Source organism: Rhamphochromis sp. 'chilingali' (genome assembly GCF_963969265.1).
Source record: "Rhamphochromis sp. 'chilingali' genome assembly, chromosome: 1".
NCBI lineage: Eukaryota > Metazoa > Chordata > Actinopteri > Cichliformes > Cichlidae > Rhamphochromis > Rhamphochromis sp. 'chilingali'.
In genome coordinates this window covers 64692584-64705822 of record NC_137929.1, presented here as the reverse complement: position 1 = coordinate 64705822, position 13239 = coordinate 64692584, and the positions used below count along the sequence as shown (strand labels likewise).

At 40.0% G+C, this 13239-nt stretch overlaps 3 protein-coding genes across 4 annotated transcripts in view; all 3 read right to left on the bottom strand.

Moving 5' to 3' along the window:
* Positions 1-13239, bottom strand: part of LOC308411170 (P2Y purinoceptor 14-like) — a 164037-nt gene that overhangs the window by 24094 nt on the left and 126704 nt on the right. The window lies entirely within an intron of this gene.
* LOC308411204 (P2Y purinoceptor 14-like) overlaps positions 790-13239 on the bottom strand; it is a 52081-nt gene continuing 39631 nt past the window's right edge. Inside the window, exon 4 of the transcript XR_013974350.1 lies at positions 790-5776. The gene's annotated coding sequence lies outside the window, so the exon portion shown is untranslated. The remainder of the gene's footprint in view (positions 5777-13239) is intronic.
* LOC308411198 (P2Y purinoceptor 14-like) lies at positions 5770-12284 on the bottom strand. Its single transcript, XM_080905009.1, has 4 exons — positions 10601-12284; positions 8817-8931; positions 8457-8716; positions 5770-8276 (listed from the first exon to the last, which is right to left on the bottom strand). The coding sequence occupies exons 2-4, from the start codon at positions 8919-8921 to the stop codon at positions 7634-7636; spliced, it is 1008 nt and encodes a 335-aa protein (XP_080761135.1). The 5' UTR covers positions 8922-8931; positions 10601-12284; the 3' UTR covers positions 5770-7633.

Sequence of the window (13239 nt, the reverse complement as noted above, 5' to 3'; positions counted from 1 at the left end):
ATCTCTCATATCTCAAAACTCGCTCTTTCTCTCTCTCACTCTCTTTCTCCATCACTCCTAAAATGTCCCCCTTTTCCTAAACAACCAAATGTCATGTTGCCATATCATTTTTTGATTGGTCTAAGTGGTGCATTTTTCCACCTACATGTTCCTTCTTTTTTCCTTCAGGCTTAGAGGGATGTTCCCTCTAAGCCTGAAGGAAAACAGAAGGAACACACACATGTAAAGGAAGCACTCAAAACATGCGGCTATCCTAAATGGGCGTTCTTAAAGTCAGCAAAGAGGCACAGAAAAGAAGACCAGACAACAGCGAGGGAGGATAAGAAGGACAGACGCAACAACATTGTCATCCCCTATGTAGCCGGTGTATCAGAAAAACTCAGGAGAGTTTTCTCCAAGCATGACATCCCGGTGCATTTCAGACCCAGCAAAACGCTCAGACAGAAACTGGTTCACCCGAAAGACAAAACGCCAAAACACAGACTTAACAATGTGGTGTATGCTGTACAGTGCAGCGAGGAATGCCCAGACCTCTACATTGGAGAGACCAAACAGCCACTTCACAAGCGCATGGCACAACACAGAAGAGCCACCTCCACAGGACAAGACTCAGCAGTCCATCTGCATCTTAAGGATAAAGGACACTCTTTCGAGGATGCCAATGTTCACATTTTGGACAGAGAGCCCACTCACATCCTGGGCCATCTGACCTCAGGAATTTACATGATAAGGTGGGGCCAGGTTTCACAATGAACTCACCCGAAACTCTGGCTGATCGGGACCCACACCTTGGCTCAGGCGATTAGAGGATCATCAGGATCATTGTAAGAATTTATTTAATATTACTTTCTAGTATCAGTTGATGTTTGCTGGAGCCACAGCTGTAAAAGCTGCTGGTCATGATATCGGTTTGGTTATCTGGTGAGAAGGAAACATGAAGATGAAACCAGGAGACGTCCTTACTGAATCATCAGAGCTGAACAGGTGATGGAGAAACAGGTTTACCTTTTAGGTGACATGAATGAGTTGAAGGGAAGTTATGAACTTTTTCTGAGAGACAAATAACACCAGGATCCTTTTCTATGTAGCTGACAGCTGGTAACTGTGCAGGGGCGTGTCTAGCAAAGTTTAGCCAAGGGGGGAAGGTGGGGCATTAACAGGGAGAGGGGGGCACAAAGAAATACTTTCTTATTCTCATTTAAAATATCTCGCTTTTATTAAATAATTATCTGAATATTACAACCAAAGGTTTTATCTGACAAAAAATGTATAGAAAACATACATATAACAACAAGACTGTACATCACTGTCACAACAGCATCTGTTTTCATTCAAAGGCTCTATGGCTGTAATACCTGGTGGGCCGGTCCGATTGCCCGGGCCGATTTTGTGTCCCAGTCCAGCCCTGGGCACAACACGCAGTGAATTAATCTGAGAGGGTGCATTAAAAAGTAAATGGCCGCGCCAGCGGTGCACATTGCAAATTAGCTCGCATAGACACATTAGTTGTGCCGCTTCTTAATGACAGTATCTTAGTTAACAACTCCAACTACCAGATTCAACTTATAATTGGCTAAAAATAACTTAGCCTACTGGTAAGAGGGACGTTATTAGCTTTCCACATTCCGACACTTCAAAAGCTTCAGGAGCTTTCCGCTCAGCACAGCATCAGCACCATGGAGATACACGGATACATCCGTAGACTCGAGACACAATGTATTTTTGGGACTTTCAGGTGTATGGACCAATGTTTTATTTTCTGATCAAACCAGAGATCTTTAATAAGCAGCTGGATTTGTCTCACATTAACTGGCTGAGTTAATACCAGTTAATGTAACGTCGAAGCAGCTGGAATCCACAGCTGTGTGTGTTCATGGAGCTGCATTTTCACCTGCTGGACATCACTACCTGACAAGTTTAACTGTCTTCAGAACATTGCAGAGGCCTTATTGACAGGATTTGGCTCTAAATATCTGTGTGAGCAGATTTTCTCTCACATGAGTGTCCTCAGGTAGCCATCTGAATGCTGGACGCTCGGAGACCTGTGTCTCTGAGTGGGAGACCAGAGATCATATTAGCATGTGTGTCTCTGTATTAACAGACATGCCATATTGGCCTAGTTTATTTTTCTTATCATTGTTGTGAGGAGACCATAAATAGCATTTGTATTTTCTGTTGTACAATCCATTTGCACTTATGGAGTTCTTGTTATGGATAAAAAGTGTCTTTTTTTTTGTTTCAAAATAGCTGATAACTATTCGCAGATAGCTGCCAACATCTGCGAACAAATATAATTCTATGAAGTGGTTCTATATAGTGTGTAACTGTTAACATAGAGCGTTATTAAATTTAATAATAATAATAATAATGGATTGCATTTATATAGCGCTTTTCAAGGCACTCAAAGCGCTTTACAAATACACTATTCATTCACTCTCACATTCACACACTGGTGGAGGCAAGCTGCAGTTGTAGCCACAGACTGACAGAAGCGAGGCTGCCATATCGCGCCATCGGCCCCTCTGGCCAACACCAGCAGGCGGTAGGGTAAAGTGTCTTGCCTAAGAACACAACGACCAGGACAAAGAAAATTTATTGCTAATGCAGTCATATGGCACATTGACTTCTGAGGAAATTTTAAATGGCACTCGTCATCAGAAAGGTTACCTACCCCTGATGAATACATGAGACTGGATTTGAACCCAGAACCTTCTTTTTGTGCAGTGTTAACCCCTGCATGCGGTCCTCCTTCACTATATTCTACATTGCAAACAATCTTTAACTTTTTATTTCTCCATATTTTTCTGAATTAATAATTTGGACTTCTACATCTTGTCTCCTCTCACAGTTGCTCTGAATAAAATGATTTGATTGCTGAGTGACATCATGCGGGATGTGTTACAACACACACAGTCAGTTTGCGTGTTTTTCTGTAAATCTGAGAAACCAGCTGGACTCACCTGTATTTGAAGTATCTCTCTGTACTTTTCTGAGAGCATGAAAAGTGTCTTCAGTCGTTATGTCTTTGTGGTTTTATGGTATCAATTTAAATCAGAAAACACACTGTGACTGCAGCGCTACTATGAACTCTGATGCATTTCCTGTTTGCTATCACTGACATTGGCGCACAGAAAAGTCACACATAGCTTGCTGATTAGTTCTGATAAACAGGTTGTATGCTTTGAAAAGCTATGTAGACAGCAATTTTGAATAACCTACTGAGTGTTTTGTTGAGTTCAATTAAATTAATTTCACAACAAAAGTTGTCTAATGATGTTTTCTATGTAATGCACCGTACAGTCTTGCTGCTGAATATAATGCTTAGAAAAAGGTATTTGACGCCTTCCTGATAATATTTTCTGAATATAATGATGTGCTAATCACAGTATATTTTCTAATATATCATCATGTTTGAGCACAAGGTTTTTCATCAGTTCACCTGATGCCAGGACACCATGGGCCTCAGCCAGTAAGACATCTGTCAGCATGTATTCAGATTAACTTAATGTTCACTCACAGAATCCACCTTAATATTTTGTCCTTTCAGTCAAGACTGGTTAAAAGTGGTTTTATTCAGTGTCTGTTGTATCACGAGAATTACAAAAGATTTGAGGATGAAAAATGAACAAGACTCACCTCTGATTTTGTAGCTTTTTGTGAGAAGGAAAAGTTGCTTTAGTCGTTCTCGTGGTGTGATGGTATCACTGTAGATCAGGAAATAAACAATGACCACACTGTTGCTCTCCCCATTGACGTATTTCCTGTTTCTCGTCAATGTTAAACTGTCACAAGTTATTTCCGAGATAGATATGTGTTTGCTACACTTATTCTTTGAACTTTGACTCAGTTACTTTACTAGGTTTCAGGTTTTCATTTGAAAATAAAATAAAAATAATAAAAAATAAATAGAAAAAATAGTAAGAGCAAAATATTAATAAGATGTAGTAAAAGAAAAAAGAGATTTGCAGGCAGCCTTGGGGGGTGGGGGGGTTTGAACAGCCGGTTCCGCTGTCTTAATTCTCCGATAAGCCTGGGCCAAGCCAGCTCAGATCAGCAAGAACCCTGTTATCATGGTTCTGAATAGGTAGATATCTTCAGCGTCCTCGATCGACAGTCCCGCAAGGCACACGATCCTCTGTTTCTGCCACCCGTCCATCGTGTATCCGGCAGGGAAAGTCCCTCCAGGGCACTTGGGCTCTCCCAAGCCCAGACTTCTCATTGAGAAAAGGGTGTCAATAGCATTCAGAGACCAGTTGATCAAATCCATAATTCTCTTTAGGTTTTAAAAACAGACTGTGAGAGTGTATTCCAGGGAATATGTCTGTGAAGGTTCTCAGTCATCCAGGTCATCGTAGTCAAAGGAGCTTGCAAAGAAAAGCGTCTGGACTTCTTTAAGTTGCTTGAAGACGTTTCACCTCTCATCCGAGAAGCTTCTTCAGTTCTAAGGTCAAATGGTGGAGATATCTGTAATGGTGGATATCATTACAGGGAAGTTTTTAGGAGTGACACCCGCAACGGAAAGCGGGCGAGAGAAAGACAGAGAGAGAGAGCGAGTTTTCATATGTGAGACATTAGTGACGTTTAGCGTGTTTGGAGGCTGTAGTTAGTATGTTGTGTAGTTATTGTTTTGTATTGTGTGTCAGTTAGACGGCTGAATTTCACATTTGCTCTAAAAAAGCCGTCAAAGGCAGATTCCAGTGTAAACGCTGTTCCCACATGGAAAACTGGACTGATGCACCTCCTGTTGTCAGACCTGCAGGGTTTAGGCCTGTGGTGTTCTCCTCTGTCTTATACTGAACACAAACTACATGTTTTGGACTGGCACAGATAATTTGTGTGCCTTCTTATTTGATGCAGCACACCTGATTGTTCTGTAAATAGATTTAAATGGTTACATAAAAAACCCCCGAGGCCTTGGCTGCATTTTTAGGTAAATAGTACCATATAACTTTGTTGTTTGCAAAACTTGTGCATAATTTTTAGAAATGTACAATTTCTATTTGCATTTCAAGTTATGAAAATGATTCGTTAAACATGTTTGTGGGTTTTACAGTAAAAAATATAACTTTTTCTACTCGGATATTAAATTTTTTGTCTGAATTTAGATCACCTGTGCAAATATAGTAAACCAAAATGAAAAAATAACTCTCATTTCAGATATTTGAGGTTGTGCTGAAAATAATGATACCAAACAAGGCAAGAAAAAGATATTTTAAAAGTGAAATATAGACGTAAAATCAAAAGTAGTCAAAAACGGCCAATTATACCCTGGACCCCAGAGGGTTAAGCCAAAAAAAAAAATGAAGCACACACTTATTTTTACATTACATAACACACCTTTTACATATTTGTGGAAAAACTCTAAAGTAGGAAAATGGGTTATAAATGTTTTTTTTGTTTTATTTATTTATAAGCAAAAGGAATTCGGTCATTGTCTTTTGTTTAATTTTCATTATGAACTGTACAAATTACTGCTGAACAGGATAAAAGTTCCTCTTTACATTGAAATTGGGGGAAGGGAGGGAAATGGAAACAGATGGGGAACACAAGCAGTAGACTAGACAGAGGGAAGCAAAACTGAACCCGCTGAGCACAGGGTGCAAAATAAAACAGGAAACACACTGAGCCGCAGACTAAGACACACAGCTTGACACTGGGTTCGTTGAAGAAACAGACATGGATTCACATGACATAGAGGGGAGAAGAGGAATGAAACACAAGGAGGGGAAGCATGGTAACAAAAGAGGGAGACAGAAAGACAGGACACGACTAAGAGCTGAAGGGCAAAGAAGACACACAGATAGAGAGGGAGCGAAGGACACATAGATGAAGACAAAGGCACAAAGGTAACCTAATAAACAAAAGCACATAAACTAGAAATTCGCAAACATACTAAGCAATGTAAAATGCAATACTAAATTGTATCTAAATCTAAAAATATTAAATCATTAAATCATCAATCAATCAATCAGTGTTTATTTATAAAGCACTTTTCATACAAAAAATGTAGCACAAAGTGCTTTACATAGTTAAAAGCAGCCCACCCCACCCTCCAACTCACTCACTCTCATTAACATAAATGATGTGAATACACACATATCCCCCACCCCCCCACACACATACACACACGCACACACTTAAAGAGTAAAAATTGGGCTGGGTTCGCATGAGCCAAGTGAGGAAACACTATAACAGGGAGCCGTCTGCACCGGGAGCCGGTAACAGACCGCAGCCTCCAGGCTGGGCACACAGCAGGAGGGAGGCCAAGGAGCCCCCCAGCCAGGCTGAGAGGACCCCCAGAGACCCAGCAGCCATGGTCGATCACAGCCCCGGTGCAGAGAGCGCCCTCCGAGGAAACACTGGAGATATGACACAATAGGATATATACAGGGTAAAATGATAAAATAAATAAGAACGGGATACAATATAAATATAAATAGAGTAAGAAGGTTAAAAAATGAATAAGAATAAAATCAATAAATATTAGGTAAAGCCTAAATTAATAATAGAATAACAGGATAGAATAAATAAGCATAAAATAAATAAACGTTAGCTGAAAGCTAAATTAAAAAGGTGGGTCTTGAGCCTGTTCTTAAAAACATGTACGTTCTCTGCGGCCCTGAGCTCCTCCAGCAGGCTGTTCCACAGACGAGGACCATACCACTGAAAAGCTGCCTCTCGGTGAGTATGTGTCCTGACTTTAGGGACAATCAAAAGGCCAGTACCAGAGGACCTCAGGGTCCGCGAGGGTTCGTATGGTAAAAGCAGATCTGAGAGATAAGAAGGCCCAAGACCATTAAGACATTTAAAAACCAATAAAAGAACTTTAAAATCGATCCTGAAACACACGGGGAGCCAGTGCAGCGATTCTAAAACCGGTGTAATGTGGGCCCGCCCTCTGGTCTTCGTCAGCACACGAGCTGCTGAGTTTTGCAAAAGTTGTAAAGTTGAAATATTCTTCTTAGGAAGACCAGAGAGCAGGGCATTACAGTAATCAATGCGACTGGTAATAAAAGCATGCATCAGCATCTCCGTGTTGGCCCGAGAGAGAATTGGGCGGACTCTGGCTATATTTTTTAGATGATAAAATCCAATTTTGGTTACATGTTTTTAACATGTGGGATAAAACCAAGCTCAGAGTCAAAAATAACACCCAGGTTTTTCACTTGTAGCGAAGGACATAGTGAAAATGCCTCTAATTTAGACAAGAGTTTCTCTCTCTGAGCCTCGGGACCGACGATTAAAACTTCAGTCTTGTCCTGGTTAAGCTGTAAAAAGTTTTCTGCCATCCAAGATCGTATATCTAAAATACAGTTAAAAAGGGCATCCATTGGTCATGTGAGCCAAATCATGTGAGCCAAAGAGCCAGAACCATATGAACAACATTTGAATTTGACCACAGAATGGTTCAGTTCATACTAAATCAGCCTTTGAGCTCATTCCTGAAAACTAGAAACATAAACACTGATGCGTCTCTGTGGAAATGTTTCTGTGTTGATTTTAGCTCTGTTTTGATTTCTGACTTGTGGTTTGCGAGGATAAAGGTCCATGACACTGGTTTTATCAACTTGTAAAACAAAATTGAAATCTAAAATGTACATTTTCACAACTAACTGGTTGAAGTCACTGGTTCTCATGTAATGATGTCCAGCTTGTCCCTCCTGCTCTCATTCTCCTCGTTTCTAGTCGGATATTTGGCTCTCCAGGATGCCTTTCTCACCTTGTCCCAAAAAGTCTTACTGAGGAAAAAGTAAACAAGAGGGTCGAGGCAGATGTTGAAAACTGACACCATGGTGGTCACCTCCTTCAGGTAGAACAATACTGGACCTACTGAGTCATCGCTCCACAGAAACGTAAAGGGAAGACGAACCAGGTAAAATGGGACAAAGCAAACACAGAAGATGCTGACCAGCACCAACATGTTTCTGCGAGACTTCACCAGCTTCTCAGAGCCAGAGGAGGCCAGCTGCTTCTGCTGTGCCTCCAGCAACCTGCGGGAGATGCTGTAGTAGAAGAAGACCATGGATATGAAGACTAAGAGGAAGATGAAGGCAGAGAAGGTGTTGATAATTCTGAACAACAGGCTGACTGATGGACTAAACAGGTGAACGCAGCGGCTAGGATTAAAGGTCAGAGGTTTCTGGGAACTGAAAAAAATTATGATATATACAATTGTTGGAGCCAGGAGAAAAACCCAGGTGATGACAGAGATGATTCGTGCAGTCTGCAGTGTCTGCGGCATGTGAGTTCCTGATGGATGGATGATCCTTAGATACCTGGAGAGAGACGAGAAATAGGCAGAATACAACTTCACTAAAGGTGCCTAATCTGAAGAAGTCAGTTAAGTCAAAAGGATACATTCATGCTTTTGTCAGGAGCACAGGGTAGTGGTTAACCACTTAATCTAGTTTTTACATTATCGGTAACTACAGCCTTAAATAATAAAGGTTCCTTACCTGTTGGCAGCGATGTACCCCATGAATAATATACTGGCACACATGTTGATGAAGAAGGCAGAAGCTCCAAAGCTGCAGTAAAGCCTACGAATGATGGGAGAGCTGCTGGCATAGTAGGTAATGCGGAGTGGCAGACAGAGGCAGAGCAGGAAGTCAGCAGCTGTCAGGTTCTTCAAGTAGACCATCAAGCTGTTGGATACCTCAGGCCAATCTCGACAAAGATAGACCTTCAATGTAAAGCCATTGAGGAGTAAACCCACCTGAAAATAAACAGAGTGGAAGGAAAAGAAAAGGATTGGTGCATACACCGGCACATAAACCAATTTCTAACAGAGCACAATTGGATAATTTGAAACTTACGAGGAACACCAGACTGTAGACCACCATAAAGTAAGGGTTCATGGATGTATCGTCATCGTCATAGGTCTGGTTCAAAGATGATGTCATGTTTTTGGGGGCAACCATGGATCTGGCACTGAAAATAAATCCAGTTCATTTTTGAAATGATTCACCTCCACAGTCTCTTGGTTTGTTGCGTTAAATAAATGTTGGATTCATTGCCAAGAAGCACTGTTACAACAAAGAAATAGTCAACCAAACACAAATTTATCCACTTATTGTATAAAGTTTATATATAGATATATATATTTATATGTTTTACTTTGCTGTTTTCATTGCCTTAAAGAAATGTGAAGTCATATTGTTTCGTATGTTTTTGTTTCTTTTGACAAGCACATTAAGTTTACATGTAACAAAATGCGCTATATAAATAAAATGACTTTGGCTTTAAAAGCTCTTCATATCGGGGCAGGTCTGTTTATTTTGCATTATTGATTCCTTATGTTAACTGACCCCTGCGTATTGGCTCCGTTTCATACCAGCATGTCCCAGTCTTGATAAGAAAGCATAGTTGTATTAGTTATTTCCTAACAAAACTTCAGGGATGTCATTCCCTCCAAGTACGAATAATGAATCAGAGACAACAACAGGAATAAACTGCAATATATATATATATATATATATATATATATATATATATATATATATATATATATATATATATATGTATTTATATTTTCAAGACAGTTAAAAAAAACCTTGTTTATGGACATTTCTTTAATTTTTTGTCTAAAAAGAAAACAGGTTCTTAACAAGAAGGTTTTTGCACAAGAAAATTAAGCTCATTCTAGGAATATATATAAAAAATTTTCTTAATAAGATATTGCAGCTCACATTGAACTTTATTTACAGGTTACACACTACACTTCAAAAACAGCTCTGCTTGAAATAAACCAAATATTCTTAAATCAGACAAAATTGTCTTGTTGTTAGCCAAGCAACTTTTGCTTACCCCCATTGGCAGATTGTATTTTCTCAAAACAAGATGATTTTGTAAGATTTAAGACTATTTGCTTTATTTTAAATGGTAAATCACCTGTATTTGTATAGCGCTTTACTAGTCCCTAAAGACCCCAAAGTGCTTTATACATTCAGGCATCCACCCATTCACACACTGGTGATGGCAAGCTACAATGTAGCCACAGCCACCCTGGGGCGCACTGACAGAGGCGAGGCTGCCGGACACTGGCGCCACCGGGCCCTCTGACCACCACCAGTAGGCAACGGGTGAAGTGTCTTGCCCAAGGACACAACGACCGAGACTGTCCAAGCCGGGGCTCGAACCGGCAACCTTCTGATTACAAGGCGAACTCCCAACTCTTGAGCCACGATCGCCAAGAGAGCTGTTTTTGCACTGTAGGAATATAACAGGTGGTAACAGACTGTTTCTTTCTATATTCTCTCTATATGCTGGTTTGCTTGAGACAGTAGGTGCAGACCATTCAAGTTAAGTTCCACTGAGAGATGAAACCAGTAAAATTAGTGCCATGGATCATAATGAATGTTCTCAAACGTTATCAACATATTTAAGGTAAGGTTGTTCATCAGTGCACTTGGCACCAGGACACCTCAGCCTTAGTGAAAAGAACATTGGTAATCATATATTCACATTAGTTTCCTGAACACTGGCAGAAGCAGGCTGATTATTTTTGTCCTTTAAGTGAGGATGGGTTAAAAAACATCTATTTTTTTTCCTAGCAGTAGAAGTATTAAAGATGTGAGAATGAGAAACTATCAGGACTCACCTCTGGTTCTGCAGCTTTCTGTGAAAAAGTTCTAAAGCTGCTTCGTCCGTTCTCAGAGTGATGGTATGACTGTAGATCAGGAAATATACAGTGACATCACACTGCACACTGACTTATTTCCTCTTTGTCTTCACTGTTAAACTGTCAGAATATATTTCCACTAGAGATGAGTCATTTTCTGATCAGCTATTGCTACACTTCTTATTTTAGCGCTGACTCACTTTATTACCACTGATGGATTTTTTAATGTCCTTCATCACTACAGCTAACATGAGACAGCAACTTCAGCCAATTTAAATTGCACTAGTGCCATGGATCTGCAAAAAAATGTATGCAGATGCATTAGGGATAATGGTATTCACTGGCATATGTTAGTATATTCGTTTTGTTTAACAGGTAACAGATGAACTCAAAAGGGCCACTGACACCACTTTACAGTCTCCTGTCTCTTTCAGGTGGTCACCCTATGTTCCCTCCTCTTCTTCTGGCAAAATCCAAAAATGTCCTTCCACATTCCTCTTCCTAACACTACACCTACCAAACACCTCTTCAGCTCCAATCCTCAAAGTCTAAAGTTGTCTTCAGCACGATAAGTGTTGCCACCTCAGCATGAGCCCTTGTACAGGAGTAGAAGTAAAAACAGGAGGCAAAGAAGTCACAGACACTCTTTTTGGGGAAATTCATCTTTACAAGCTGTTACAACATCATCTTTTGTATAACCTGTGATGCTTTGAGTCACTGCACTGATGTATGATTCGAAAGACCAAGACTATCATACACTCGTCTCAACCAGGGTGTGTCACACTGTGCACATGCTGGGCGATATTGCTGCTACAGGCAGAATGATAGTTGCACTAGACTGGTGATGTTGCAATGAGCTTAACAGAGTGGCAAAGTGGAAGTGATCTAAAGCTTGGATTAGTCACCAATAAGAGCACTAGGTGCGGTGACTCCCAAGCTAGGCGAGTGGCTCCAGCAGATCCCGGGAACAACATCGGAGATCTCTGTCCAGAAGAGCGCAGTCCTGGGAACAGCTAAGATACTGCGCAGGACCCTCAAGCTCCCAAGCCTCTGGTAGAGGACCCGAGCTTGAAGGATAAACCGCCCGCAGGGGCGTGCTGGGTGTTGTATACATACAGTACATATATATATACATATATATATACTAGGGGTGCAACGATACACAAAATTCACGGTTCGGTTCGATACTTTGGTGTCATGGTTCGATATTTTTTCGATACAAAAAAATGTTCATGCCTTTTTAATTTGTAATTTATTAAAATTATAAATATATATTTTAACTCAAAAGTACAGTTTTTAAATTTAACCCTAACCCTTGTGCGTGTTTTTTATTTTGACAGCGAATGCGCACCTGCGGACCACTTATGTGCAGCCCTGGTTATATAGCTCGTCATATTGCAGCCACAGAAATTATTTTGTCCATGAAACCATAAAGCTGCACTTTCTTTTTGCCTTATAGTCTGATTTGTCATAACTTCTCCGTTTTGTGGTAAGCTTTTCTTTGGCTGTCACTTCTTCACCCTGACCTGTCTTATTTGGCTCAGCAGAACTAAAATATATATCTGTCTGTGAAGGTTCTCAGTCATCCAGGTCATCGTAGTCAAATATAAATCCTGCTGCTTTTACACACGCACTCACATAAGCTCAGCGATTCTCTGCGCGATCAACCTCTCACATGCTTTTTTCTTTACTGTTTCAAAAACAAGGTTACAAGGCCAAAGTTAATTGCAGGAAATTTTGTTAAATTGATTTTCCAAAGCAAAAGTAAAATCAAATAATAAAAATCACAAAACAATAATAAAATCACTTAAACTATACTTATCCAATTTCATTACTCTGAGTTAATGTTGATCTTGTTCTTATCTTTAGTGAGGAGAGGACCTGTGATCGTGGCTGCTGTCCGTGGTGCTGATAGGATATTGGAATGATGCTCATAACATTGATTATTGCTCCATGCTGATATTTCTGCATTTAGTCAGCATCTCCATGAATACTGACTGAGCAATATAAACATCAAAACACAGACCTAAGTGTTATTTTCTTTGCAGCCTTGAAATTAAAAGTCATGATGGAAACTGAAGTGAAAAAAAAGAGTATTTATTCCTCCATCAGTTATGATGCAATAGATTTGAAAATGAAACCTGAGTCTGTGTGTAAAATTTTAAGATGTTTACTGAGTCAGACTCAATATAAAAGGTGATGTAAGCCGGCACGTTGAAGCTTCAGTGAAAGCTTGAGTGACCACTCTGATAGTGGTCACCTTCACCTCTCCAGACTCCGCCCTGTTCTCTCAGGAGTACCTGATAGTTCTGTTTCTGCCACCTGCATCTGACTGTGGAACACAGCATGAAAGAAACAGGAATAAGTCAAGAAAGAAAACCTTTATTTAGTGAGCACATCTTAATCCAGGTGCAAATACAATAAAAAAAAAAATGCACATTTAAAGACATGAATTAAACAAATCAAAACAGCAAATATGAAGAAAAGAACACAAGGAGATAATCAAAATTAAAAAGACCTAAAAATAAATCCCTAAAACTCAAAACAAAACTTAAAACTGCTGAAGCAGCAAAAATGATTAGAACGATAAGCTTAAACTAAGAAAAAGCAAAGAAATT

Excerpts from the sequence above, each read along its gene's own strand:
- LOC308411198 (XM_080905009.1), bottom strand. The coding sequence starts at position 8,921 with ATGGTTGCCCCCAAAAACATGACATCATCTTTGAACCAGACCTATGAC. Across the intron at positions 8,717-8,816 it reads TCTACAGTCTGGTGTTCCTC|GTGGGTTTACTCCTCAATGG; the intron begins GTAAGTTTCAAA and ends GTTTATTTTCAG. Across the intron at positions 8,277-8,456 it reads GGGTACATCGCTGCCAACAG|GTATCTAAGGATCATCCATC; the intron begins GTAAGGAACCTT and ends GTCTCTCTCCAG.